The sequence below is a fragment of the Lepidochelys kempii genome, chromosome 8 (genome assembly GCF_965140265.1).
Source record: "Lepidochelys kempii isolate rLepKem1 chromosome 8, rLepKem1.hap2, whole genome shotgun sequence".
NCBI lineage: Eukaryota > Metazoa > Chordata > Testudines > Cheloniidae > Lepidochelys > Lepidochelys kempii.
In genome coordinates this window covers 78,503,641-78,530,769 of record NC_133263.1, presented here as the reverse complement: position 1 = coordinate 78,530,769, position 27,129 = coordinate 78,503,641, and the positions used below count along the sequence as shown (strand labels likewise).

At 41.4% G+C, this 27,129-nt stretch overlaps 1 protein-coding gene across 10 annotated transcripts in view; it reads right to left on the bottom strand.

The window, feature by feature from the left end:
• The window catches only part of COL24A1 (collagen type XXIV alpha 1 chain), a 241,328-nt gene that overhangs the window by 131,800 nt on the left and 82,399 nt on the right, over positions 1-27,129 (bottom strand). For 9 of the 10 annotated variants that reach the window (XR_012160423.1, XR_012160422.1, XM_073357181.1 and 6 more), the window contains 7 exons: positions 23,837-23,890; positions 20,948-20,992; positions 14,542-14,595; positions 14,396-14,440; positions 13,967-14,020; positions 13,093-13,146; positions 11,319-11,372 (listed from right to left, as the gene is read on the bottom strand). Coding sequence is in view for 8 of the 10 variants with exons in the window: in XM_073357181.1 (XP_073213282.1) it covers positions 11,319-11,372; positions 13,093-13,146; positions 13,967-14,020; positions 14,396-14,440; positions 14,542-14,595; positions 20,948-20,992; positions 23,837-23,890 (360 nt within the window). In the remaining 2 variants the exon portion in view is untranslated. Of the gene's footprint in view, positions 1-11,318; positions 11,373-13,092; positions 13,147-13,966; positions 14,021-14,395; positions 14,441-14,541; positions 14,596-20,947; positions 20,993-23,820; positions 23,891-27,129 lie in introns of all 10 variants that reach the window. The other variant, XM_073357179.1, reaches the window with a different exon arrangement.

Below are 27,129 nucleotides of genomic sequence, written 5' to 3'. Positions count from 1 at the left end.
GCAGGGTCCATTATGGCCTCCTTATGGGTAAGGCTATTTTCCCAGAGGACGGAGGTGGCAGGACATCAACCAATTTGTATGTGGACTCCTGGGCCTTTTCCATGGATATGTGCAGTGCCTCCATTACTGTTTTTAAAAGGAACCCTTTGAAACCCTTGGAACCCTTTGAAATCATCAAGTTAGGGACCCACTGCCAGGACAACTGCCTCATCTGGTGAGGACAACTGCCTCATCTGGTGAGGAATATGATAAGGTTCCCACTAGAGATGGCTCAAGCTGTGGGGGAGCCTCTTCTTCCGGTTCTGTCACTGGAAGCAGGGAGGGCTGTGGTGGTGTCATGGCCAGAGTGGCTGTGGCTGTGGATGCTGTGAGTACATAAAGACTATCCACATAGTTGCAAGCTTCACGAGATGACCAGGGACCCCAGTATCGCCATCTGCGGGTGGGATATGGTCCTGATGGCCATGGTTGTGAAAACCAGAGGATTTGAGAGTGGTGAGAGTCCCAGTACCCACTTCTGGAGTGGTCCCCAGTGCGCCTGCAAGAGATCAAGGACTGTGGCAGAGAGGCCAGAGCAGAGAAGGTGAATTGCTAATCCATCTCTTCTGACCTTAATGAAGAGTCAGGGAGTAGAAATATATTGGATCCACAGGCAGGGTCAAGGGTCTTGGCGTCATTTAAGGCAATGGCGACGGAGACTGTGCTATTGCCTGTGGGTCCAGAAACATTAGGGAAATGAAAATCCTGGCTCTTGAAGAACTGTTAAATCCCTAAATGCCGTGAATCCCATTGTGGCCATTATGGGATACTCAAACCACCCAGTGCTGGGAACTCTGCTGGTGTTGATGTTGGTGCCGAGCAGTGTGATGCTAAACTCTGTGCCACAGGTAAGACTGTAGACTCCATCGGTGATATTGTCAGTGCTGAGTACCTTGCAAGGACCGGTCTCTGAAAGATGGTGCTGTGAACAGCAAGTAAGACAATAAAGTGTGCTGCAGGCACTTTGATTAAGTGCCAACTAAAAAGGAGCTGAGCATGATTTGTCCTTGTCTACACTTGCATCTAGGCCTGGTCTACACTAGGAGTTGAGGTCGAATTTAGCAGCGTTAAATCGATTTAACCCTGCACCCGTCCATACGATGAAGCCCTTTTTTCGACTTAAAGGGCTCTTAAAATCGATTTCCTTACTCCACTCCGACAAGGGGATTAGCGCTGAAATCGGCCTTGCTGGGTCAAATTTGGGGTACTGTGGACGCAATTAGATGGGTATTGGCCTCCAGGAGCTATCCCAGAGTGCTCCATTGTGACCGCTCTGGACAGCACTCTCAACTCAGCACTGGCCAGGAAGACAGGAAAAGGCCTGCAAACTTTTGAATTTCATTTCCTGTTTGGCCAGCATGGCAAGCTGCAGGTGAGTGGAGAGCTCATCAGCAGGGGTGACAATGTAGAGTTCATCAGCAGAGGTGACCATGATGGAGTCCCAGAATCGCAAAAGAGCTCCAGCATGGACCGAATGGAAGGTACGGGATCTGATCGGTGTATGGGGAGAGGAATCCATGCTATCAGAACTCCGTTCCAGTTTTCGAAATACCAAAACATTTGTCAAAATCTCCCAGGGCATGAAGGACAGAGGCCATAACAGGGACCTGAAGCAGTGCCACGTGAAACTTAAGGAGCTGAGGCAAGCCTACCAGAAAACCAGAGAGGCAAACGGCTGCTCCTGGTCAGAGCCCCAAACATGCCGCTTCTATGATGAGCTGCATGCCATTTTAGGGGGTTCAGCCACCACTACCCCAACCATGTTGTTTGACTCCTTCAATGGAGATGGAGGCAACACGGAAGCTGGTTTTGGGGACGAAGAAGATGATGATGATGGGGTTGTAGATAGCTCACAGCAAACAAGCGGAGAAACCAGTTTTCCCAACAGCCAGGAACTGTTTCTCACCCTGGACCTGGAGCCAGTACCCCCTGAACCCACCCGAGGCTGCCTCCCAGATCCGCCAGACGGAGAAGGGACCTCTGGTGAGTGTACCTTTTAAAATAGTATACATGGTTTAAAAGCAAGCATGTTTAATGATTAATTTACCCTGGTATTCGCGGCTCTCCTGGATGTACTCCCAAAGCCTTTGCAAAATGTTTCTGGGGAGGGCAACCTTATTCCGTCCACCACTGTCGGACACTTTACCACACCAGGCCAGTAGCACGTACTCGGGAATCATTGTAGAACAAAGCATTGCAGTGTATGTTTGCTGGCATTCAAACAACATCCGTTCTTTATCTCTCTGTGTTATCCTCAGGAGAGTGATATCATTCATGGTCACCTGGTTGAAATTGGGTGCTTTTCTTAACGAGACATTCAGAGGTGCCCGTTCCTGCTGGGCTGTTTGCCTGTGGCTGAACAGAAATGTTCCCCACTGTTAGCCATGGGGAGGGGCTAGGCACGCGGTGGGGGGAGGCAAAATGCGACCTTGTAATGAAAGCACATGTGCTATGTATGTAATGTTAACAGCAAGGTTTACCGTGAAAGAGTGTACACATTGTTCTATAAAATGTGTCTTTTTAAAGACCGCTGTCCCTTTTTTTTTCTCCACCAGCTGCATGTGTTTCAAGGATCACAGGATCTGCTCCTTCTCAGAGGCTAGTGAAGATTAGAAGGTGAAAAAAACGCACTCGCGATGAAATGTTCTCTGAGCTCATGCTGTCCTCCCACACTGACAGAGCACAGATGAATGCATGGAGGCAAATAATGTCAGAGTGCAGGAAAGCACAAAATGACCGGGAGGAGAGGTGGCAGGCTGAAGAGAGTAAGTGGTGAGCTGAAGAGAGGGCTAAAAGCTGAAAGGTGGTGGCAGCGTGATGAGAGGAGGCAGGATTCAATGCTGAGGCTGCTGGAGGATCAAACTAATATGCTCCAGCATATGGTTGAGCTGCAGCAAAGGCAGCTGGAGCACAGACTGCCACTACAGCCCCTGTGTAACCAACCGCCCTCCTCCCCAAGTTCCACCGCCTCCTCACCCAGACGCCCAAGAACGCGGTGGGTGGGCCTCCGGCCAACCAGCCACTCCACCCCAGAGGATTGCCCAAGCAACAGAAGGCTGGCATTCAATAAGTTTTAAAGTTTTAAATTTTAAAGTGCTGTGTGGCCCTGTCCTTCCCTCCTCCACCACCCCTCCCGGGCTACCTTGGCACTTATTCCCCTATTTGTCTGATGAATTAATAAAGAATGCATGAATGTGAAGCAACAATTACTTTATTGCCTCTGCAAGCAGTGATCGAAGGGAGGAGGGGAGGGTGGTTAGCATACAGGGAAGTAGAGTGAACCAGGGGCGGGGGGTTCATCAAGGAGAAACAAACAGAACTTTCACACCGTAGCCTGGCCAGTCATGAAACTGTTTTTTAAAGCTTCTCTGATGCGCACCGCGCCCTCCTGTGCTCTTCTAACCACCCTGGTGTCTGGTTGTGCATAACCAGCGGCCAGGTGATTTGCCTCAACCTCCCACCCCACCATAAACATCTCCCCCTTACTCTCACAGATATTGTGGAGCGCACAGCAAGCAGTAATAACCGTGGGAATATTGGTTTCGCTGAGGTCTAACCGAGTCAGTAAACTGCACCAGCGTGCTTTTAAACATCCAAATACACACTCTACCACCATTCTGCACTTCCTCAGCCTGTAGTTGAACAGCTCCTGACTACTGTCCAGGCTGCCTGTGTATGGCTTCATGAGCCATGGCATTAAGGTGTAGGCTGGGTCCCCAAGGATAACTATAGGCATTTCAACATCCCCAACGGTTATTTTCTGGTCTGGGAATAAAGTTCCTTCCTGCAGCTTTTGAAACAGACCAGAGTTCCTGAAAATGCGAGCGTCATGCACCTTTCCCGGCCATCCCACGTTGATGTTGGTGAAACGTCCCCTGTGATCCACCAGTGCTTGCAGCACTATTGAAAAGAACAACTTTCGGTTTATACACTCGCTGCCTTGGTGCTCTGGTGCCAAGATAAGGATATGGGTTCCATCTATGGCCCCACCACAGTTAGGGAATCCCATTGCAGCAAAGCCATCCACTATGACCTGCACATTTCCCAGAGTCACTACCTTTGATAGCAGCAGCTCAGTGATTGCGTTGGCTACTTGGATTACAGCAGCCCCCACAGTAGATTTGCCCACTCCAAATTGATTCCCGACTGACCGGTAGCTGTCTGGCATCGCAAGCTTCCACAGGGCTATTGCAACTCGCTTCTCAACTGTGAGGGCTGCTCTCATCTCGGTATTCTTGCACCTCAGGGCAGGGGAAAGCAAGTCACAAAGTTCCATGAAAGTGTGCTTATGCATGCGAAAGTTTCGCAGCCACTGGGAATCGTCCCAGACCTGCAACACTATGCGGTCCCACCAGTCTGTGCTTTCAGAAAAATGTGCTCTCATCTCTGAGACTTCATAGGCTGGATGATGGCAATCAATTACCTAGCTTGATGAAATACTGGAAAAATCCCAAGCCTTCCTTTCCACAGAGAAGACAAAATAATTTTCCTCCACACTTATGGAGAAAATGACCCTTTCAGGAAGGGCCAACTTAGACTTATTTCCAAGATCATGGCAACTTTTGTAAGTTGTAATGTTCCCATACTTGAAAAGCTATTGGCTAGGTGAGGCTTGACCTCATCTCCCGTGATGCAGCATGGTCTCATGGTCTCTCAGGTTCAACCACCCAGGTGCATCATAAGAATCTCACAACCATGGTATATCATGTGAAATAGAGGAGAATGGGGGCATGAGACACCTGAATTACAACTCCCACAAGGCAGACAGAAAGAGAAACAGAATATTTTCACATTAACAAACAGTGATTTTGGGGACCTTTTTATTTTACAAGAAACAAAAGCACAGAACCAACCTCTACAAATGTTTTGACCTTTTGTCCTGATTTGGGATGAAAACAAATATCAAATATTGGAATTTCTTATGGGATAGAAATTTCAATTTTTGACCAGCCCTAGTTTGTGTATTTTAAGTTCCCAGGACTAGGTTCTAAGGGCCAAATCCTGAGGCCCCATTTCAGTATTCATTCATTGTTTATTTAGGCAAACTCCTACTGAAGTAAATTAAAGTTTGCCTGGGTAAAGGCTGAATGTAAACTGAGTAATGACATCACAATTTGACTCTATAATTGTGAATTTTGAACATTAGGACATGGACTGTTTTTAGCTCCTGAACTTCATTGTCTGCATAATCTCAAAATATCATGTGATGAGGTGAAACGTGCATTGAAGACAACGCTTTCTCCCTTTTAGAGCTAACAATTCAAAGCAGTCAGTGATTCACTTGCAAAAGATTTGGATTTTGTTACTGTTCGCTATTATGCAAATGTGCCCCTTTTCTTTGTAATTCTGTAGCCCCAAGGATAAAACGTATAACAGCTGACTCCCATATGTGTACCTTCCTGAGAGAAGAAGCTAACAAGCTCAGACCAAAATAATGCAAAAATGAAATAAATGTTCTACTGAAGATAATGACTAATGCTCCCTTTGCTCCAGATGAAATCTATTTGTAATACTTGAAGCAGATCTTAAGCCACATCTGAAGGAAACAATAAACTCTGCTTTAAGAGCCTATTTTGGGGATCAATTAAAATAGGCTCGTGGCACAAGATTCACCTACAAATAAAATATTATTAATGCATTTGGAAACCTCTTAAAACTCATTTTAGTTTCATGCATGTTAAGAGTGACATCTCACCTACTCAATCCTGTTATAGCTATTATGCAAAAAATATGTGTTGTGTGTTAACACACACTGCTATACAAAGGCTTGCAATTAGTTTTGTGAGTAAAACAAATGTCTAGAAAAGGGAACTTTTATATGAACCATTTTAAGAGACATGAAGAGGCTGGAAAATACGTCAACTCTTCAATGGCTCAAAAAACACACTACGGTAAAGGGCCTGCTAAAAATATCTTCTGCCCTCTTAGCAGTAAATACCCTGGAATGCAGTGGATACTGGTTCAGTGGAAGCATACCCAGAAGAAAGGTTGGCCTGATGGTGCACAGTTCCCAGACTGAAAAAATGCACTTCCTAGCCAAGGGTCCTGGAGCCACCCAGAAAGTGAATGAATATGAGACCCTCTATTCTTCCCCCACCCCAACACACACACTTGTCTCTTATTCTCAGAAACTTTAAGCCACCCACTCATGGCCCTAAAGCAATCAGGAGTTACTAAAACTCTAATCTGAAATAACTCTGTTGCACAGCTGGAGAGGAAAGACAGATTTGGTGAGTTATTTGAGGCTGGACTGCATATAAAAAGCAAAAATCTGGGTGTGTGTGTGTGAGGCCTCGTGGGTCTGTTCCTGCTCTTGCACACACTATGATAAATATTGATTACAGTGGAGGAATTGCCTGATTTACAACAGTTTACATGAGAGAAGAATCAGCGACTGTACAGGGGTGCTGGAACAATTTGTATGCTGGGGGAGCTGGGAGCCATTGAACCAAACTGTAAACTCTGGATATGATGAAAGCCAGAAGGTGCTGCCGCAACCCCAGCACATCTAGTTTCAGCACCTGTGGGGCTGTATCACCCCAACTTCTCTATCTCACATCTGTCCCAGCTGTGGTTTAAGTCTGAGAATAGATGTGTTCAGAAATCTCAACCATGTGAAAAAGAGCAGAGACCAGTGTGGGCTGGAACCAGTCTTTACAGGACCTCTTAGAGACTATGTCTACACTGCAGCTGGGAGGTATGTTTCTCAGGGCAGATAGACAGATTCATGCTGGCTCTGCTCAAGCTCATATGCTAAAAATAGCAGTGTGGATGTTGCTGCATGGGTGACAGCTTGGGCTAGCTACCTGAGTCCAAGGCCACCCAACTCCCTGGGTCTGAGCTCAGGAGGTTAGCTCATGCCACCGCCTGTGCTGCCATGTCCACACTGCTATTTGTAGTGCACAAACTTGAGAGGAGCGGGCACGACTCTGTCTGCCAGCATTGGGAATCACACCTCCCAGGTGCAGTGTAGACATACTGTTAGGGGAGGGGGCATGACATGTCTGAACACTCCAATAATGCAGTGGAAGCAGTAAAAGCGCTCCTCCTTCACATGCCAGCTAGCTTTCTTTGAATCTTTGAGAAAAAATGCTACCTGAGATGTACTGGCAGAGCATAGCAGGGAGATCTGCACTGCTACTGCCCATACTGTATGTTTATGGTCTAGTTACGTCAAAATAACAACTTGCCAGGGAATTCAAGTCACTTTTAAAAACAAAAATAAGATGGGAAAAATAAAACACAATCCTCATTTTTAAGCAGGGTTATCCTAATTTTTAAGCAGGGTTTTTGTTTTGTTTTGTTTTTTTGCCTTCTACTTGGCATTCACATTCCTCTAAAGATTGTGGAATACAGCTTTCCCGCCCTTATTTGCATCTCATATTTCACCATATGGTGACCATGTTTATAAGTGTTCATAGTACAGACAAAGCTCATTTTATCTCACTTCAACCTGACCGGCATAAGAAAGGCTCAGGGATGCATAACTCTGGAGTGTTAAACGTGGTATTTGTTCAGTCAAATTTTCAAAGACAAACACTTGGTCATTCCACAGTGTTGTTTTGTTGGATCATATTAAAGAAGTTCTGTATTAAAATCACAAATGAGTTTGATTCCCCAGAGTTTAAATTCCAGGGTATTACTAATTAAGAGGTCTCTTGGTTTTTGGTACTGTTTCTCTCCCTCTATGTGTGAAACTTGCAAGCTGCTAATTGTGTTAGTACATTCTAAGACAGAGTCTGTTCTCAAAGCAATTCACAGAGAGAGAGACTCAAAGCAATACTCTAACAACAGAAACAGCACCCAGAGACTCCCCGCCCTTTTGTTGTATTAACCATTGTGATTAAAATAGAGATAGAGGATGTATGTGGATGGATGCTTGGTGTGGATAATAACTGAATGATCAGGGAGGTGCCAGCCTAAGAATCCAGTGTCCATCGGCTGAAGAAGGCGTCAAGTGGAAATAACTAGAGGACCCCCCCCCCCCCCCCCCGAGGGCAGACTGGAATCCACCCAACAGCCTCAAGAATGGGAGAACCAAAGAACAAGATAACATCTTGGAGCCGTCAGGAATGTGCTATCTGCTGATTGATTCAGCAACAGCATGATGAAGCAATTCCCATAGACTGGCATAGGAAGAAATTCCTATAAAAATAGACTCTAAAAAGTGAGAACTTTGGGGTCTGATTCTGCAAACCAACTTCCAGGAGCATCAGATGAGCATCTGACAAGGCCCTGCTCCCTCCTCATGTCCAGGCCACCTGGCCAGTGGCTTGGCATGAGCAACTCTAAGGCTGGTAACTATGATAACAACCTTGCAGAACCTGTGTGTGTGGGTGTGTATGTGTGTGTTTGTGTGAATGAATGTGTGAATAAATATGAGATTGAATGGAATGTTATAGCTATAACTAACTGCTTACTATGATTCTTTCTATATTCACAATAAATGTGGTATTTTGCCTTTTTCCCTTTAATAAGATCCTGCTGGTTTTTATTTTATTGGTACAACAGTTTACATAACAAGACAAAGATTTTCTTCTGAGGGCTCTGTTCCCCCTGAGCAACAGGAAATGCTTTGCTTGCTTGGTCACTAATCCTGTTAACAATGCGTCTAGAGCATGACATGGTATACAATATCATGCAGGTATGCATTCTTTTGCATCAAAAGAACTGCTACTATCAAGAGAGGAACTCAAATCCATGACATACTCTATTAATAACATTATATTGAACAAACCAATTCCCTTCTTTAAACAACATAAATCATGTTCAAAAAGGATTAATTTCGTGCAATAAGCAGTCTCTTAATTTAGCATTTTCCCCTACTTTAAGGTGAGATTTCCTTGAACATCACTATGTAAAAAATGGCATCTTCCTACCCAGCAGATCTGGTCCCTCTGTATTTCTACGTACTTAAGGGACAATCTTTGTACCACTTTTAAATCCTATTAAAACTGCAAAGCCAAAACAGCTATGTGAGGTTGGTTTTTTTCTACCTTGCATATCATCTACAGATTTTAAAAAAATAATCCAAATGCAGGGACAAATTCTATCTTTATTCACATCTGCACAACTCTACTGAAAACAAGAGTTGCATGGGCATAACTGAAGGCAGAATTTGGTCTATAGAATCTTTACTACTGGCGATGTAGCATGAAACAGAAAGAATCTATCTGGACTTGCATATTTTAGGCTCACTTTGCAGGACTGGCATTTAGAAAAACAACTTTTTCTTGTAAACTCAACATTTTTGTCCAGAGTCCCTGAGAGGGATGGTCAACATGGAACCTCACAATGCAATTTTTAGAGTTACTTTTCAGGGATAACCTCATTTTAAAGAAATAAAAGGGTAAAAGAGCCTTCAAGTATAAAATGCAAACTTTTATACAATTTCAGTAAGGAAATTTTAACTAAAATTAAACTTCTGAGGAATCTATTTACACAAAATTTCAGTGGTATAGAAAGGTCTGATAAAGCATATGTTAAAACCTTATCGTTTCTGCAAAGTGAGGAAGACTGTGTCCCCGTATAATACATGATTGAAATTCTACTTATATCTTTGCTACTTTTAGAGAGTTATTTTTAACACACATACACACAATGTGCTATTGTGATCTCTAATGTGATACCACCAGGTGTTTTACATCCCATATTAGGTTTTGCATTAAAAATTAAAAAGGAAAACACTAATATTAATTTAAAAATTTAAATGTATTATAGGCAGAGCAGGTACTATCACCTGTTAAGGTTGCCTTATATCCCCATTATAAGACCCCGTTTTTGATTGTTTATAACTTTGCTGAATTTTAGCTGTCCAGGCTGACATTTTAGATGCCAGATGTTTGTTTGTTTTTTAATTTCAACAAAAACGGTTCAACTGTGTCTGAGAATGAGGCTAGTGAAAAATACATTGTTTTGCCCATGTTAAAAAATCCTGGTGACTTTTTCTTTGAAAAGACCACCTTCACAATGCTTTGAAGCAGAGGGCTCAAATTGGTAGGGGTGGGACCTTCTGTCAGGGAAGTGCATTTTGACATACCTGTGAAAATCTGCCCAAATTTAGCCTAGTTACAATTCTTTGAAAAATTGCTTGCTCATTACTTTTAGTAGGTAAAATCTCTGAAGATTCCCTCCTTATCGTGCAAGCTTGAGCTCTTCCAGCTCCTATCGGGACCAGATTGTTCATATGCTACCTCCACAGAGTGACTGAGTGCGCTCTACCCCTTCATGGTTCCGATATTTGACCCTTACTTCAATGAGACTTCTCATGTAAATGAAGCTACTAATAGTCACAGGTCTCATATTAGGGCTAGAAGCTAACTGCAGCATCTCAGATAGCACTATGTAAAAACTGAAAGCAAATGCTAACTTTTAAAGACAGCCTCTGTACAGTTATGAAAAACTAAGTTAATATGTTCTTAAAATACACTTTCAGTTTATAATTGTAAATGTATTATTTAAGTTGACAATGGTCATTTAATAAACGTTATCATCATTAGCAAGTTTAGCGTATTTTACAAATATGCACATATATTAAAGATTATAAAGATTTTTGAATAAATCTGTTGGAAAAAGTTAGCTGGTTAAGAAAATAATCTGAATTGTTGCTTTCTTCTGTCCAGAAAATGGCGTGGCTTTCCGGTGTAGTCTGAAACATTCAGTCTACATGTTGTGACTCAAGATGCAAATGCCAAAAACACCCAGATGTAATATCTCAAAGATTTAGCTGGATTCCATGTAAACTTCCAGAATATGAAGCAGTTCTAAATCAACTGCTATGCCAAAGTTAAAATTTTAACAATATATCCAGACTGTCCAATGTATATGCTTTGCAGTCCTCTCAACTACATGTGCTCTGCCCCAAGAGATAAACATAAATATACAACCAGTCTTGAAAAATTTTGAACATAAACATGCTGCAGAGTTCATATATGGAAATATGGATTTAAGAATCGCATGTGCTTCATCCTAGCTGCAATGCACAACTGGAATCAACTGAGAACTGTTCACAGCCATACATGTGAATGGTGCACATCCAGGAGCATTAAAGGTACAATGTGTGTTAATCCTGTGTATTAAAGTTATTGTCCAATAACACCTTATCATATAAAAAAACATGAACTAATCCATTTTTAAAGGACATGATTAAAAACCACTTTCTACCATAAGACTAAACCTTTGAACTGACCGACCACACATTTGCCTTCTAATTTTTGTTTTGTGTTCAAAGCACAATTAACATTAAATGTTTCATTTACATCTTTCAAGCAATTTCTTACCTCAGGCCCAGGAGGACCAGATGGTCCCTGGGGTCCAGGATCTCCGATTTTTCCCTAAAAAAAAAAATCCAAAAATTATAACTTAGATAGCAAATTAAAGCTTTACAAGAAGCAGATTTGTATTAGATTTTTGAAACAACTTAAAAACATCAATATATATATAATGAAAAAATATCTCTTAAACCTGTGTGCATATTATACACACACACACACGAAGGGAATATGAGGGTTACAAAACTAAGTTGATATAGATACTTTCAATAGGTTTATTTGCCCATCCCTGCACCATTAAAATCAATGGGAGTTTTGCCATTGGTAGCAGGATCTGGTCCAACTACACATCTTGGTGGTTCCGCTACACAAGATTTACACATACATTTTTTTAAATTGCATGACCGTATTTTTCTAAATCTTGATCTCCTTTCCCCCATTTCTTTCCCTCTGTTGTTGCTGTCGCTGAATGCAGTGTAAGTGAGCTGTAGCTCACGAAAGCTTATGCTCAAATAAATTGGTTAATCTCTAAGGTGCCACAAGTACTCCTTTTCTTTTTTCTAAAATTTAGGGCCTTCTTCCTATAAATGTGTTTAATGTTACTGAGGTTTGCAAAGTTAAGCATGTGTTTGCTTCCAATACTTTAATTTAACAAAGCACTTAAGCATCTGATTATTTTAAGTTATTCAGCAAAAAGCACATGCTTAACTTTAAATTTAATGGGACTACCCTCACTGCATAAAGTTAAGCATGTGTGCATAAGTCTTTTTGCAAGACCAAGACTCTACTTTATGAGTTCCCCCAGGTAAGGAAAAGTGCTGTTTTTTTTTTTTTTTTATTGCTCTGTAAATTGCCTACCACGTTATGGGTGCTAAATAGCAACACCATCATCACGGTTCAAACTGTGCATAGGAAAGCTCCAACTCCACTGACAAGTTCTAGTGACATATTAAGTGGGCTGGTTGTGTTTGCCACTATGAATTATGCAGCAAGTCAGTCTGGCCATGGCAAAAAAAAGAGCAAAAGTCTCAAATTTTTGGTAATGAGAATTCCAAGACCCAACAGTTGCATTATTACAGTCAAAATATCCCTTCTTCTACTGCTTAAACCATTTTAAGTGCTGTCCCTTGCCCCCCACCACAATCCTGCAGCATCAGCAGTGCAAAAAGGCAGGTAAAAGACTGGCAATACTACATCCTCTTCAGTGCTGCTTCCTTGTCACAGGGTCTTCAAAGACAGAAGGAGCAGTGGTATGGCAGAGTTGTCTAAAAGCAACTGACAAGCACACAGGCTTAATCATAAGCCAGCAGAACGTCTAAGAATGAATTCAAGCCTTACTTTATTTGTATCTTGGGGTAAGTGATTTATTATTATGGTGATGATTAAGTGAGCCCTAAATATCCAAGGGACCTTCTACACTCCATGGGAAATCTGAACTACCAGATTAATGACTGAGCAGCAAAATGCCCTCCTCTGGACCAGAACCTGTTCTCAGTTACACCAGTGGTATAACTCTCTTGACTCCAACGGTGTTAACTCCCAATTTACACCAACGCTAGTGAAATCAGAATTGTTCCCCAAAGCATTTGGATTGGCTGAATGACACAAACAAGTATCAATCCTCCTGATACATACTGATGTAACCAGTAAAGCTTATGCTCTAATAAATTGGTTAGTCTCTAAGGTGCCACAAGTCCTCCTTTTCTTTTTGCGAATACAGACTAACACGGCTGTTACTCTGAAAGATGTAACCAGAGTAAACAAAATAAGTGTTCAAACCTACAGGAGGCCCTGGCTTTCCTCTGATTCCTGATGGTCCTGGCAAACCAACAGAACCCTTAAGAAAAAAAAAAGCTGTTAAATATTGTTGTTGAAAATTATTTATAACATTGCACGTAGTAAAAAACTGATTATACTTTCCCACTTGTGCAAAATTAATTAAATATCAGCTCAACACTCAGACCAAATTTCAAATCCATTGAGCAGGATCTGAATCAAACTCTTACATTCATGTTACAGCAAAATAATTCAGTTAGTTTATGCTATTTTAATTAGTTGCACGGCAACAACAACAACAACAACATATCAGTTTAGAATTTTTATAAAAACAAATCCCTTGGGTAATTTAGGAGTTATGGATTAGCTACCAGAGATTCCATTACTCAAAGAGGAGCGAAAAGCTTGTTTATTAACTATTTTCATTTTATCCAGGGGCATCATATGGGCTGTCTGATAACACAGTTTTGCCGGGCTGCTGACCACATTTTTCAGGTTTTTTGGGTCAATAAAACTGTAGGCTCCACTCCAGGGTGCTTCTTGGCTTCTGTTGCAAATGACCTGTATAACAAGCTCTCAGTAAGTTTTGGTGGGAATTAGACTGCTCTGTCCTCCCTTTTCTTACAGCATGTTTTCTGACATGCATAAGTGCACTCATGGCAGCCAGAATTTGGCCCATACATTTTACATGCCTCTGATCATTATTTTCACAAAGAAATTAATTAAAATAATGGTACAGAAAATAAAATAATGCTGGGGTATTCAACTGATATCGCCGAATTCTATTTGATTGTAAAGTACTTGCTGCAACTTAAAAAAAGAAAAGGCCATTGGGATTATTAGACCAGAAGATATGTCAAAAAAGTGCTGTCCTAATTTACCTTGTCTCCTGGATATCCCAGCTCTCCCAGCTCTCCTGCAATGCCTTGTTCACCCTAAACAACATATTATTTTAAACAGACATATATATGCAGCTTAAATGGTGTATTTTTCAGATTCACAAAAGCAGAAAGACTTAAATCAATGTTCAGTATTTAAAACTATAACATGGTTTTTTGAAGAACAGTGCACGGTGTACCGCTGTAGGACCCAATCCTGCAAACATGACTAACACAGCGCTTGACAGCACTATTCATGGTAGTCAGCACTATGCCCAGTAATGTTTGTAGAATCACACCCTCAGTTTGCAATAGCTTGATAAAAAGAAAACAAAAGAGGAAAAAAATGAAAAAGGGGGCTTTGCAAAACAGATGTGAGAAAGACTGTCTAAATGTAATATATCTCTATGAGAATGGAAATATTTAGATCACCTTATCACCTTTCATTCCAGGCTGCCCCATACTCCCTGGAAGACCCTATTAAAAATTAAAAAACAAACAAATAATGTTTGACTATTATTTGAAAAATAGTCAAGGCAATTGGCAAATGGTAATGTGAGTTCTGCTTAATGCCATACCAGAGGCCCAGGAATTCCAGAAGGTCCACTCGGTCCCACAGGCCCAACAACACCCTAAACAACAGAAAATAAGATGCATTAAACTTTTACTTACAGGGGGACTGCTTCCTGAATGATTCAGGGAACTGGAAATGCTACAAAGTATCTTTTGCTTCTATGTTATTGGTTGCGTTCCAGCCCAGATTGGCAGTGACTGAAAGTGTCTTCGTCTGTTTGGAGATGCAAATCCAGGTACTCATGGACAAGTATCCAGATCACAAAACCTCCACCATTGCTGGCATCCTCTATCTCAGCAGAAGCACCATGAACTAAACTACCCTCTCATTCCTAAATGTCATGCACCCAGAAAAGGATAGATGCATATCTGGCGGGGCAGTGTGAGAAAGCTTGCACTTGTATTGTAACTGTATAGTCTGTACCTGTTCAGTACATAAACATAAAAACTTCAGTCCATGCTGGGACTGCCAAATCCAGCCCTTTTCTGTCAGCACCAAATTTGATTTAAATTAATTATTCTGCTTTGAAACGTGACTCTTGTAAAGGAATCTCAGTGATTTCCATATCAAGTACACCCAATATACAAATGAAAAGATGCATTTTCCCTAAGTACCAGCTGTGCACATTTAGCCTAAACTCAAGCAGCCAAGCTGGGTTCTTTCATTCCCATGCATCTTCACCAGCAAATAAAGGTTAACTATATCAGATTAATTACTATACTACTCCTCCAGGTGATTTAAACTTGCACTTCCACTCCTAGCTGCTGCAAGAGAAGAAACAGAGAAAAAATTAAAGGTAAAACTAAAAGAATCAACAGTGATATTCATGCATGATGGTTAGATGAACATGAGAAATGATCTGATAATGGCTACAATCATCAATACAGAGAAAAACGCTTTTCTGCTTCCCGCCATTGATTCTACAATTTGAAAAGAAAACAGCAAAATGGTGTGTCCCAGTTGCTGTAGATGCCATCCTAGAATGCAAAGAAAAGTATGAGGATGAGGTCTTTCATCATTTGCTGAGATAATGGACATAATAGAGAAGATGAGAGAGCTTCCCAGGTGCAGCCTCCTGCACTTCTGATATATTCGGTACTTAAAACAGCCCGAAAACACATTTTGAAAGTTCAAAAATCCTTCTGCAGCCACCAACAGCCTCATGGTTAGTTGACTGAAAAGAGAAGATTGACTACTCAGCTTCCCAATGATGCCTGCCTGGTAAAATTATCAGGAAAACTGTCTCTCTACATCTGCATCCAGCTTCCATGACTGCTTAGAAGTGTTGCTTTTTAAACAGCAATATAATGATAAAATGCTTAATAAGATTAAACTATTGGAAAGGGAAGGACAAACAAAAAGAAGATAGGAATAGAGGTCAGGAAATGGAAGACTGAATGAGACACTGTGTGCCGGGGTGTGATGTGAGCTTTCCATACGACTGTTTGGGGAAGATCACATTTTCTTTGTATTCAAACAGTTACTCTTCTAGGCTTTGCCTCTTCAAAGTCAAAGCTTAATTTCTCTCTGAGACACCCATCACTGACTGCCCGAAATAACAGTTCTGAGATTCAATTAAATTGGTGATTTTACAAACGCAAGACAGAGAAAAAGTGTAAAATCAAAGGTAGTACTAGGCTAATACTTCTAAAAATATTGCTAGACAGGCAGAAATGTTTATTTTGTAAAGTAAGAATTTATTATCCAGATCCAGAAATGGCAGAATCTTTGGTGATTGATCCACAGCTCAAGAACTGTTTCGCAGCTTCTGAATCCAATTTTACAACCTTCACCCTCATTGTCCTCAAAATGCATCTCTTAGCAAAAGCCCTCTCCACTTAAACATCTCTGTTTTCTCACTTCTATATTCATGGTGACAGGATGCTTATTACATCCCATTTTTATTGGTCCACTAAGGAAAATATAACTGCACAAACTCATTCATTCTCAGTTAGGAGGTTTTGTTCCTAGCAGCATTAGATGAGTATCAATGGAAGCACCAATTCCAACCTACTTTTTCAGATACATGTCTCTCCACCAAGGAAATTTGAGTGTCTTACCCTCAATTACAGTATACGCATCCATTAGTGGCTCTTTCACCTTTTTTAATGACCCTTAATTAACATTTAAGGGTCAGACCTGGCAAATGCCTAGCAGCTCTGTGCTGGAGAGGTTACCTCCCAATAAGTAAATTACGTTTTTTTAATTAGACACATACAGATTGATACAATTGTTAGAGTCTTTGAAGAAAAATTCCAGATGAGGCCAAGGTAAGGAAGAGAACAGCTAATTGTAATCCAAATGCAGTTCCTAATACTGTTAACACTTAAGCACATGAGTAACTTTAGTCCCAGGAATGATTCAATGGACTCAAATGGGACAATTCACGTGAGTAAAATTATCCATATGCGTAAGTGTTTTCATGACCAGGCTCTGACTCCACAATGGGTTTATCTAGCAAGAAAATGTGTCTTGTCTGGGCTAATGCAACAACAAAAAATCAATAAAGGATAACTTACCTTTAAAGGAATTTTTTATTTTATGTTATAAACAACACTAGCATTTAAAGACTATAATAATACTGGGACTCAACTATATCCTACTTCAAATGAAAGTTCACATGACCCCTACTGAGAAGAAACAAAAGTACCAATTTTTTTTTAACATCTTTAAAGCTCAAAAACTAGAAGCAATCAGAGCTATCCTAACTAAAACTGTTAACATGCCACATTCCCCCACATAGTTATGTACCATTAATATACTTGGGTAACTGATCCTACCAGAGCTGATGGCAGGATTTGAACCCATGTCCTTCATTGTTAAAAAGCATTAGATGCTATTTCTTGAGCTAGCGGTTCTCAAACTTCATTGCACTGCGACCCACTTCTGACAACAAAAATTACTGCGTGACCCCAGGAGTGGAGACCGAAGCCTGAGCCTGCCCGAGCCCCGTCACCCTAGGTGGGGAGGCTAAAGCCAAAAGCCTGAGCCCCACTTCCCTGGGTGAGGGGGCCAAAGCCCAAGAGCTTCAGCCTCGGGCTGGGGACTTGTAACCTGAGCCACACCGCCCAGAACTGAAGCCGAAGCCTGAGCCCCACCACCCAGAGATGAAGCCCTTAGGCTTCATCCCTGGGTGGTAGGGCTTGGACTTTGGCTTTGACCTCGGGCAGTGGGGCTCAGGCTTTGGCCCCGGGCCTCAGCAAGTCTAATGCAAGCCCTGGTGACCCCATTAAAATGGGGTCATGACCCACTTTGGGTTTCCAACCAACAGTTTGAGAACCGCTGAAGGAATAATTACATTAGCTGAAAGCATTACCTGTGTGGGCCAGCTACTAGATGGGGAAAAAGACATAAGAATGGCCATACTGGGTCAGACCAAAGGTCCATCTAGTCCAGTATCCTATCTTCTGACAGTGGTCAATGCCAGGTACCCCAGAGGGAATGAACAGAATAGGTAATCATCAAGTGATCCATCCCATCACCCATTCCCAGCTTCTGGCAAATGGCGGTAGGGACACCATCCCTGCCCATCCCAGCTAATAACCATTGATGGACCTATCCTCCATGAATTTATCTAGTTCTTTTTTGAACCCTGTTATAGTCTTGGCCTTCAGAATACTATGTTTTTTAATTTGGTATATACATTTAAGTTGAGCCTCTATTATGGGGTCTTTAAAAAGTTTCCATTCAGCTTGCAGGGATTTTACTTTTGGTGCTGTACCTTTTAATTTCTGTTTAACTAACCTCCTGATTTTTGTGTATTTCCCCTCTCTGAAATTAAATGCTACAGAATTGGGCCGCTGTGGTGTTTTCCCCGCCACAGGGAGATTAAATTTAATTATATTATGGTCACTATTACCAAGCTGTCCAGCTATATTCACCTCTTGGACCTGATCCTGTGCTCCACTTAGGACTAAATCAAGAATTGCCTCTTGTGGGTTCCAGGACTAGCTGCTCCAAGAAGCAGTCATTTAAGATATTACGAAACTTTATGTCTGCATCCCTTCCTGAGGTGATATATACCCAGTCAATATGGGGATAGTTGAAATCCCCCACTATTACTGAGTTTTTTATTTTAATAGCCTCTCCAATCTCCCTGAGCATTTCAGCGTCACTAGCACCATCCTGGTCAGGTGGTCTGTAATATATCCCTACTGCTATCTTCTTATTATTCAAGCATGGAATTACTATCGATAGAGGTTCTATGGTACAGTTTGATTCATTTAAGATTTTTACTTCCTTTGATTCTACGCTTTCTTTCACACATAGTGCCACTCCCACACCAGCACAACCTGTTCTGTCCTTCTGATATATTTTGTACCCGGATATTACTGTGTTCCATTGATTAACCTAATTCCACCAAGTTTCTGTGATGCCTATTATCTCAATATCCTCATTTAATATGAGGCACTAGTTTGCCCATCTTATTAGTTAGACTTCTAGCACTGGTATATAAGCCCTTTAAAAACTTGTCACTTTCTCGCTGTCTGCCATTACATGATGTAATTGAACGGGACTTTTTTTCTTTTGACTGTTTCTCATCAGATCCTGCCTGTATTTTATCATCTTCCACCCTCTCCTTCTTATTAAGGCATAGGGAATCTCCATTTATAGATCCTCCCCTAAGGGATGTCCGAACCACGTGCTCCTCCGCACCTATCGGCTTTTCCTCCAGCCCTTAGATTAAAAACTGCTCTACGACCTTTTTAATTTTAAGCGCCAGCAATCTGGTTCCATTTGGTTTAGGTGGAGCCCATCCTTCCCGTATAGGCTCCCCCGCTCCCAAAAGTTTACCCAGTTCCTAATAAATCTAAACCCTCCTCCCTACACCATTGTCCCATCCATGCATTGAGACCCTGCAGTTCTGCCTGTATAAGTGGCCCTGCGCATGGAACTGGAAGCATTTCAGAGAATGCTACCATGGCGATCCTGGACTTCAATCTCTTACCTAGCAGCCTAAATTTGGCCTCCAGGATCTCTCTCCTATCCTTCCCTATGTCATTGGAAGCATGCTTCCTTGATGGGGTTATATTTGTATAACTAGAATTTGGCCACATCTGCATTATATGCATTATCATCTGCAATGCAGCTTAATTATCATCTGGTCATCCAGGTGATGACTTACTGTAAAAAGTCATTTACTAATAGCATATATAAAATAGAACATTTTGAGGGAGACACAGGAAACAGCACTATGTGATTCTGCTTTTAGACATATTTAAGGCATATTTTTGAGAAAAGAAGACTGAAAGGGGAACCTGATAACAGTCCAAATACATTGAGGGCTCTTATAAAGAGGACTGTGGTCAATTGTCTTCCATGTCCACTGAAGGTAGGACAAGAAGTAATTAGCTAGATCTGCAGCCAGGGAGATTTCTTTTTTTAGATATTCGGAAAAGCTTTCTAACTATAAGGATAGTGAAATACTTGAACAGATTACTAAGAGAGGTTGTGGAATCCCTATCATTGAAGGTTTTTAAAAACAGGTTAGACAAACATCTCTCAGGGATCGACTAGGTCCTGCCTCAGCACACGGGGATGGAATAGGTCAGTGATTGTCAATCTTTCCAAACTACTCTACCCCTTTCAGGAGTCTGATATATCTTGCGCACCCCCAAGTTACACCTCACTTTAAAATTACTTGCTTACAAAATCAGACATAAAATACAAATGTGTCACAGCACACTAGTACTGAAAAATTGCTTACTTTCTCATTTTTCCATATAATTTATTAAATAAATCAATTGGAATATAAATACTGTACTTACATTTCAGTGTATTGAATATAGAGCAGTATAAACAAGTCATTGTCTGTATGAAATTTTAGTTTGTACTCACTTCACTAGTGCGTTTTATGTAGCCTGTTGTAAAACTAGGCAAATAACTAAATGAGTTGATGTACCCCCTGGAAGACCTCTGCGTACCCCCAGGTATACGTGTACCCCTGGTTGAGAACCATTGGAATAGCTGACCTCTCAAGGCCCTGCCCAGCCCTATATTTCTATATCAGGCCAAATTCTGCCCTGGACACAATGAATTTACACCAGAGATGAATTGGGACTATATACCTTAATTATATTGTGTGTGGAAAATATTGCACCTAACAGCAAAATCAAAATGAGTTCGAGGGAATAAACTGGCAAGCTGAGCTGTTTTAAACAAAAGTTTTGATCTGCTGAGACTGGATTTATGTTATTAAGTATATAAATGTTCAAACTGTAATGATGGAAGAGCAATGTTGTAATATTATTTAATTAGAATGACCAGAGCAGTTCATTAAAATAAGATTAGATTTAAATAACAACCCCAGAATCTCTTAGTTTTGAGATTTATTATTAGGATTCTGGACACAGAGACGAAATGTAAATATTTTAATGAAGTTCAAATAAATGGGAAAAAGTTACACTCACTCTCAGCCCAGGAAATCCAGGAGGCCCAACGCCACCAACAACTCCCTTTAAAGAAAGAGTGAATATGGAACAATCAGCACTTTAATATTTTAATACATCCCCACAAATAGCAAGGTAATGAAAGGTGATCTGCAAAGAAAAAGAAATTGGAATTCTGGCTTCTCTCTGATGTATAAATAGGGCCTGAAAGATGACTAATATTATGCATAAAGAATGTATGTTCTAAAAGCCCCTTTATTAAGGTAAGAGAACCCATAATAAACATGACGTGAGAAATGAAATCCTGCCTCTAAAACCAGGGAAGATCAGACTTGACATTCCTGCTATTTTAAGGGGGGGAAACTAAAGAGGAGTAGGAAAACAATTTTTTTTGGGAGGGGCGGGGGGGACAGCTTGTCAGGCTCCCTTTATCTATAACTAGGAGGCCAAAAAAGGCCCAAGCTCCATTTTAAAATGAATTTCTTTGCAGACTGCCTTGAAAGGCAATGATCTCTTTATGGGCAACTGTTTACGTATATCTAAAACTGATTCAACTTCTAGTGCACATCTGAAGTGAACAGACAGTTCATTATAATTATTCCTTCTTTTACAGCTGGAGAATATTTTTAAATAAGTTTCAAAAAATAAATTACTTCAAACTTTTTTAGCAATTTTAACAAACTACTGGCTCTTTCCTGCCCAAATTAAACTCTGTGGTTGCAGAGCCTCAAAGGTACTACGAACCTTATGGGTTACCCAGCGTTAAAGACTGCAATCTCTGATTTAGTTGGGGATTGGTCCTGCTTTGAGCAGGGGCTTGGACTACAGGACCTCCTGAGGTCCCTTCCAACCCTGACATTCTATGATGCTATGATGATTCTATGCTCTCTCCCTTTAGCCATCCAGGTCTGCCTCCTTCCAGGCTCAGACTCTATGCAGCTTAATTACCATGTGGCCATCCAGGTGATAGAAATTATGTCAGGGGCTCAGTGCATCCCTTCACATCCAAATGTTGGAGGTGGGGTGTATGAAAGCAAATCTTGGCCCACTGTGAAGCTATTGTATTGGGCTTTCCAGCTGTGAGACCAAAAGTTTTAAAAGGTAACTTCCTCCTTCTCTGCCCCCGCCACCCATCCACCAGCCCCAAACTCCTCCGCCGTACCAGCTGGGAGGGTTCTATTCTGCAGTGGGCTGTGGATGGGGAATGTAACATGTACATGATTAAGGGCTAGGGAGAGAAACATGAAAACAGGGATGGAGTAATCCTGGCAAACAGAAGGAGGCTGGGATGTGGAGAGTATGATTTGTCCCAGCCATAGCTGAGATAACGGGGGAGACTTCCTGAGTCTCCGGGGACCGCTATCTCTTATCACCGCAGAACTCCCAGTCAGCATGCAGTAGCTCCTGCTCCACATTATCAGCACGAGAGGACTCTCAGTAAATATCACATTAGATTTCAGCCTGACCTCCAGCCCCCTGCAGCTGCAGACTTGGCACCTTGCCTGAACCAGCCCTGCAGGGTGGGTTTTTCACTGGCTATTTGAGGAGGCTGCGATATCAGCAGCTGTCTTGGTAGAGTAGAAGAAACTCATTTTAAACGTGTGGTGCTAAAATGCAGTTCTTTGTAATGTATAAGTCTGTAATTTAGGACCTAGACTTTCTGAGTTTGTCTCTATTCAAGTGTTGCTCTTCCCCTTCAGTTCTGGTGGAAAGGACGCATCTGCTTTGGAGAGGGGCAGAACGAACTGACCCTTGTGTATAATTTGTACGACAGTTGGTTACACTAATAAAGCCCTTTGAGTTCTTTCAAGATGGAAAGTGCCACAGAAGTGAAAGATATTATATTACCTAACCCCTTGGTGAGCTTCATTCCAGAGATCAGAAATGCTGAATACATTTACTGCGTGCCAAAATCCTGGTGCCACTGGGCAATCAAGGCATCAGCAAAACTTTAAAGAGTTTCCAGTTGGTGCAGCAGAGGAGGGGTCATCCTCAGAGATTTTGTTACAGTTCCCTGGTTCTTCGCCCAGCTCCTGGCCCTCACCCAGGTTAGAGTAGCCCGTAGGCACTAACTGCCCATCTTTCCCAAGGGAACATCCATCAGCTGAGAACAGCTGCAATCTGGCCACTCCTACTTCCTGTTCATTGTGTCAGGGACCACAGGAAGGGTGTTGGAGGAACTACGTAATTTAGCTCTACATCTATGGGGGGCTTCTCCAAGCCAGGGGAATCCACAGCTAACAGGCTGCAGCCAGAGTCAACTAAGAACATGGCAAGAGAGAAGCTCCTTTGAAATCAGTACTGAAACAATGACATGATGACTGTCACATGTTTTGATTACTGCATCATCAGAGCACATTATTCTGAAGAGGTGTTTCTAAAGAAAGAGCGGCTGCCCTACTAATGCTGAGTTACTAAAAGACAGACAAGCAAAAGACAGGTCCAGAAGCTTATTCAGTAATAGTTCAAAGGTTAAAGCTAGTAAATACCTGAACATACTAGAGCCAGTTTCCTGAGAAACAACTTCAGAATATCCCCTTTTTAAGAGACCATGGAACTGTATCATATCAAGCAAAGTCATGTCCTAGGGCCCTAGTCACTAAGAATTTTAGCAAGAATACAGATTTGTTTAGTTAGCCTCAAACAGGCAAGAGTTTGATCCTGAAAGGAGCTGAGCATCTGCAGCTCCTAATGGGAGCTGGCCACATTCAGCAGCTTTCAGAATCTCTCTCTCTCTTATCTGAGCACCTTCAATGTAAAATCAAGAGTGATAGCAAATTTCTAGTGTACTGCATTGAATCTCCTCCTTTTCAAGGGGTTTGTTTGGTTTTTGGACAGGTTTTATCAATGACACATTTTAATACCATCATGTTGTAAATTGCAAAGTCACACACACAATTTGATACCTACAGGACTCCCATCTGCACCAGGGGGGCCTCTGTTTCCAAAGTCACCTGGAAAACCCTAGTAACAAGAGAGAGATAACACTGTTAGAATCATAGCACACACCAGATATTATTCTTCACATTACACTTGGAAATATGTAAGAAATGCGTACACACTAAGAAATTTGGCAAGAACAAATGACTTGCCCTTTCTTATCCAAAGCTGGGAGGTTCTAAAAGAAGCTTACAAGAGTCAGGTGCAGAACCCCCATTGAATTTTTATGGGATTTGGACACCTAATTCCCATAGGTTCCCTTGAAAACCCCAACCCAAATTGACCAAAGGTACTAGAAAGTAAGATGATACTAGCAAGAAGGGGGGAAAATAAACCATTTCAGCTGCAAAATTCAAAACACACTTCATTGTCTTACTCCAAAATCCCATCCAAGAAAGATTTCAGAAGATTTTTTGGATGCCATTTTAAGTTGCAAGAATATGACGTTATCATCTTACTGAGCCCTTATGAGGTCGATACTATGCAAGTGCCCATTGGAATGTTTGTTTGGGGTCTTCTGATACCCAGCTCCGTGCCTTTACTACAAGATCACACCTCCCCCATGCCATATAGCATTTACCTAAGACTGTTTTTTAATATTTATGGATGAAGACTCAATATGACAAACGTGCATTAAAATCAATGACCAATATGAGGGACTCAGCGCTGCTCAGAATTAAACCTTCATTTTCTAACCATTCTGTATGCAAAGTTATCTTTGCCAATGTAAACTAGTGCATGCTTGCCTGGTTGAGTCTGCAGCTAGAGACTGAAACAATAGCACCAAATGAGGTATGCATTTCCTCATTCATATTAGCAGAGTGTTGACTTCAGAGTTTAGATATTGGGGTAGTGATGCTATGTAGTCACCAGGATGCATCTGGAATCTGATTGGACAAGTGAAATTTCAATTTTGAGCCAAAATTAGCATTGTTGTCTGGGGCTGCAGGACTCGAAGTCCTGCCTTGCTGGAACCGTGATCTTTTTTGCTCCCTATTATGGATCCTATTTTACTTCCCCAGACGTTGCCCCTGGAAAGGAAGCACGAATTGATTGAATTATTTTAATTCCTATTGATTTCATATCGCTATCAAATGCTCACTAACCAACTGGAAGAGCCACATGTGGGAGAGAGTGGATTCAGTGCGGTGGTGCACAAAAGTTAATGCCCACAAGAGCAGCACAATTCTGTTGTAAACAAGAGCACAAAAAATGTAGTGATCAATGCCAGTATATGAAGTTGGAGGGAAGGTGCGTAGTGGAGAACTGTGCAGAGCCCTACTAATGCTAGAACCAGTCTGATTTAACACATTTCTTAATAATCTGGAAGAGGTAGTAAAACAGCACACCAATGAAATTTGCAGATGATACTAAATTGGGAGGGGATTCAGCTTGGGAAAATGCAAGCTAATACATCCAGGAAAAAAACCCCTAAATATAGAAAGTATGAGAGTAAAATATCTTGCAAGCACCAGGGTTGTAAGAGAGCCAAGAATGATCTTGGACGTAGGAGCTTGTGATACAGCTGTAAAATTCCAGCGCAATTTTGTGCTAAATTTGCCAACACACCCTAAAAGTAGGGAACATGGTATTTGAATGGACAGTTCATAGTTGCTAGCATACTATTTTTAGACTATACTAGAGGACACAGTTTGCTATGTTGCCCTTCCATCCTCACAGGTGTTTCGGCCAGTGGATTAACACCATTTATAGACTTACTGGCCATCCCTCCACAATTGCTCTGATCCATCCCTAACCTTCTCAGTGCATTCTCATAGGGTTTGTCTTGTTCATACTGCAACTTCTGCAACATGATTTAGCTCAGGTAATTTAAGTTAACTACCACAACTGTAAATTCTAGTGTACTGTAGATATTCCACAATAGTTTGTTCCAGGAAATAAACATTTGTTCCTAGTCATGGTTCATCCTATGTCAGTGGTTCTCAACCTATTTACCATTGTGGGCTGCATAACAATTGTCATGTGGGTCACATCCAGTACTACCTGTATGGCTTTGAGGATGTCACATTGGCCACAGCTGTGTGCTGACTGGGCCACAGGTTGAGAACTACTGCCCAAGGCTGAGCCCCAGGATAAGCTAGGATCCAGAACAAACCTTTGGGAGTGTTTGCACTGAGATTTACAAATATTTGTGACAGGTTTCAGAGTGGTAGCCGTGTTAGTCTGTATCAGCAAAAACAGCGAGGAGTACTTGTGGCACCTTACAGACTAACAAATTTATTTGGGCATAAGCTTTCGTGGGCTAAAACCCACTTCATCAGATGCATGTATTTTCCACTCCATACATCCGATGAAGTGGGTTTTAGCCCACGAAAGCTTATGCCCAAATAAATTTGTTAGTCTCTAAGGTGCCACAAGTACTCCTCATTGTTTTTGCAAATATTTGTGAGTGTGATGTTAGAATTCACAACTGTACTAGTTAACACACATTAACCGGAACCACCCTTCCATTCCCACAGACTGGAGGGAGCAGTTTCTTTCATCCTGCATGTAATTATTTCATAAACATTACCTTTTCTGCTCTCAGGTGTTTTCAGGTTTATAGTTTTCTCTTTGTATAGCTGCAAGAGGAGGTTAAGATACTAACCTTTCACCTCCAGTGGGCCATGCTCAAAAGTGCCTCAGGTCACACAAACTATTAGTTTAGCCCTTTCAACCTTCCTTCCTTAGGTTGTCTAGATCATGATTTATCAGAGCTAAATATCTTTAGTTAAGAGCTGGGAAGGGGAAAAAGGGTGCCTAACAATGGATAAACAGGAACCACAGGCCAGGAACTGAAAGGAACCTTAAAAGTTGCAGTAGGGAGGTGGGAAGTTTGCCCTGTAATTCAAAATACCTCTGGATTTCTCAGCCATGTTTTTCTTTAATCAAAACTATTAGTCTTTTACCTTGGTGTCATCATAAGAACTGGAGTTTAACTAAATAATAAGGGAAAATTATCTTGTATAACTCTCCTCTCCTCTACAACCATTGGACTAGAGTTGTTCCAGCTAGTTTTGTTTTGTCTTGTATTGTCTGGTTTGGTCTTATTTACTTATACTTTGTCTTGTACTTTTCAGTCTTGTCTTATTTTGTTCCAGTCAGCTTTCACTGTGGACAAGAATATATCCCACTCCTATTCCTCTGTGAATGTACCATTAATAGCCTATATAGTATCTTGCAATAGGTTACTAGGCTCATAATTCCTCATATTTTCATCATAATGTGAATTAATTTGATTTATTCATTCTAATTCATGTGCT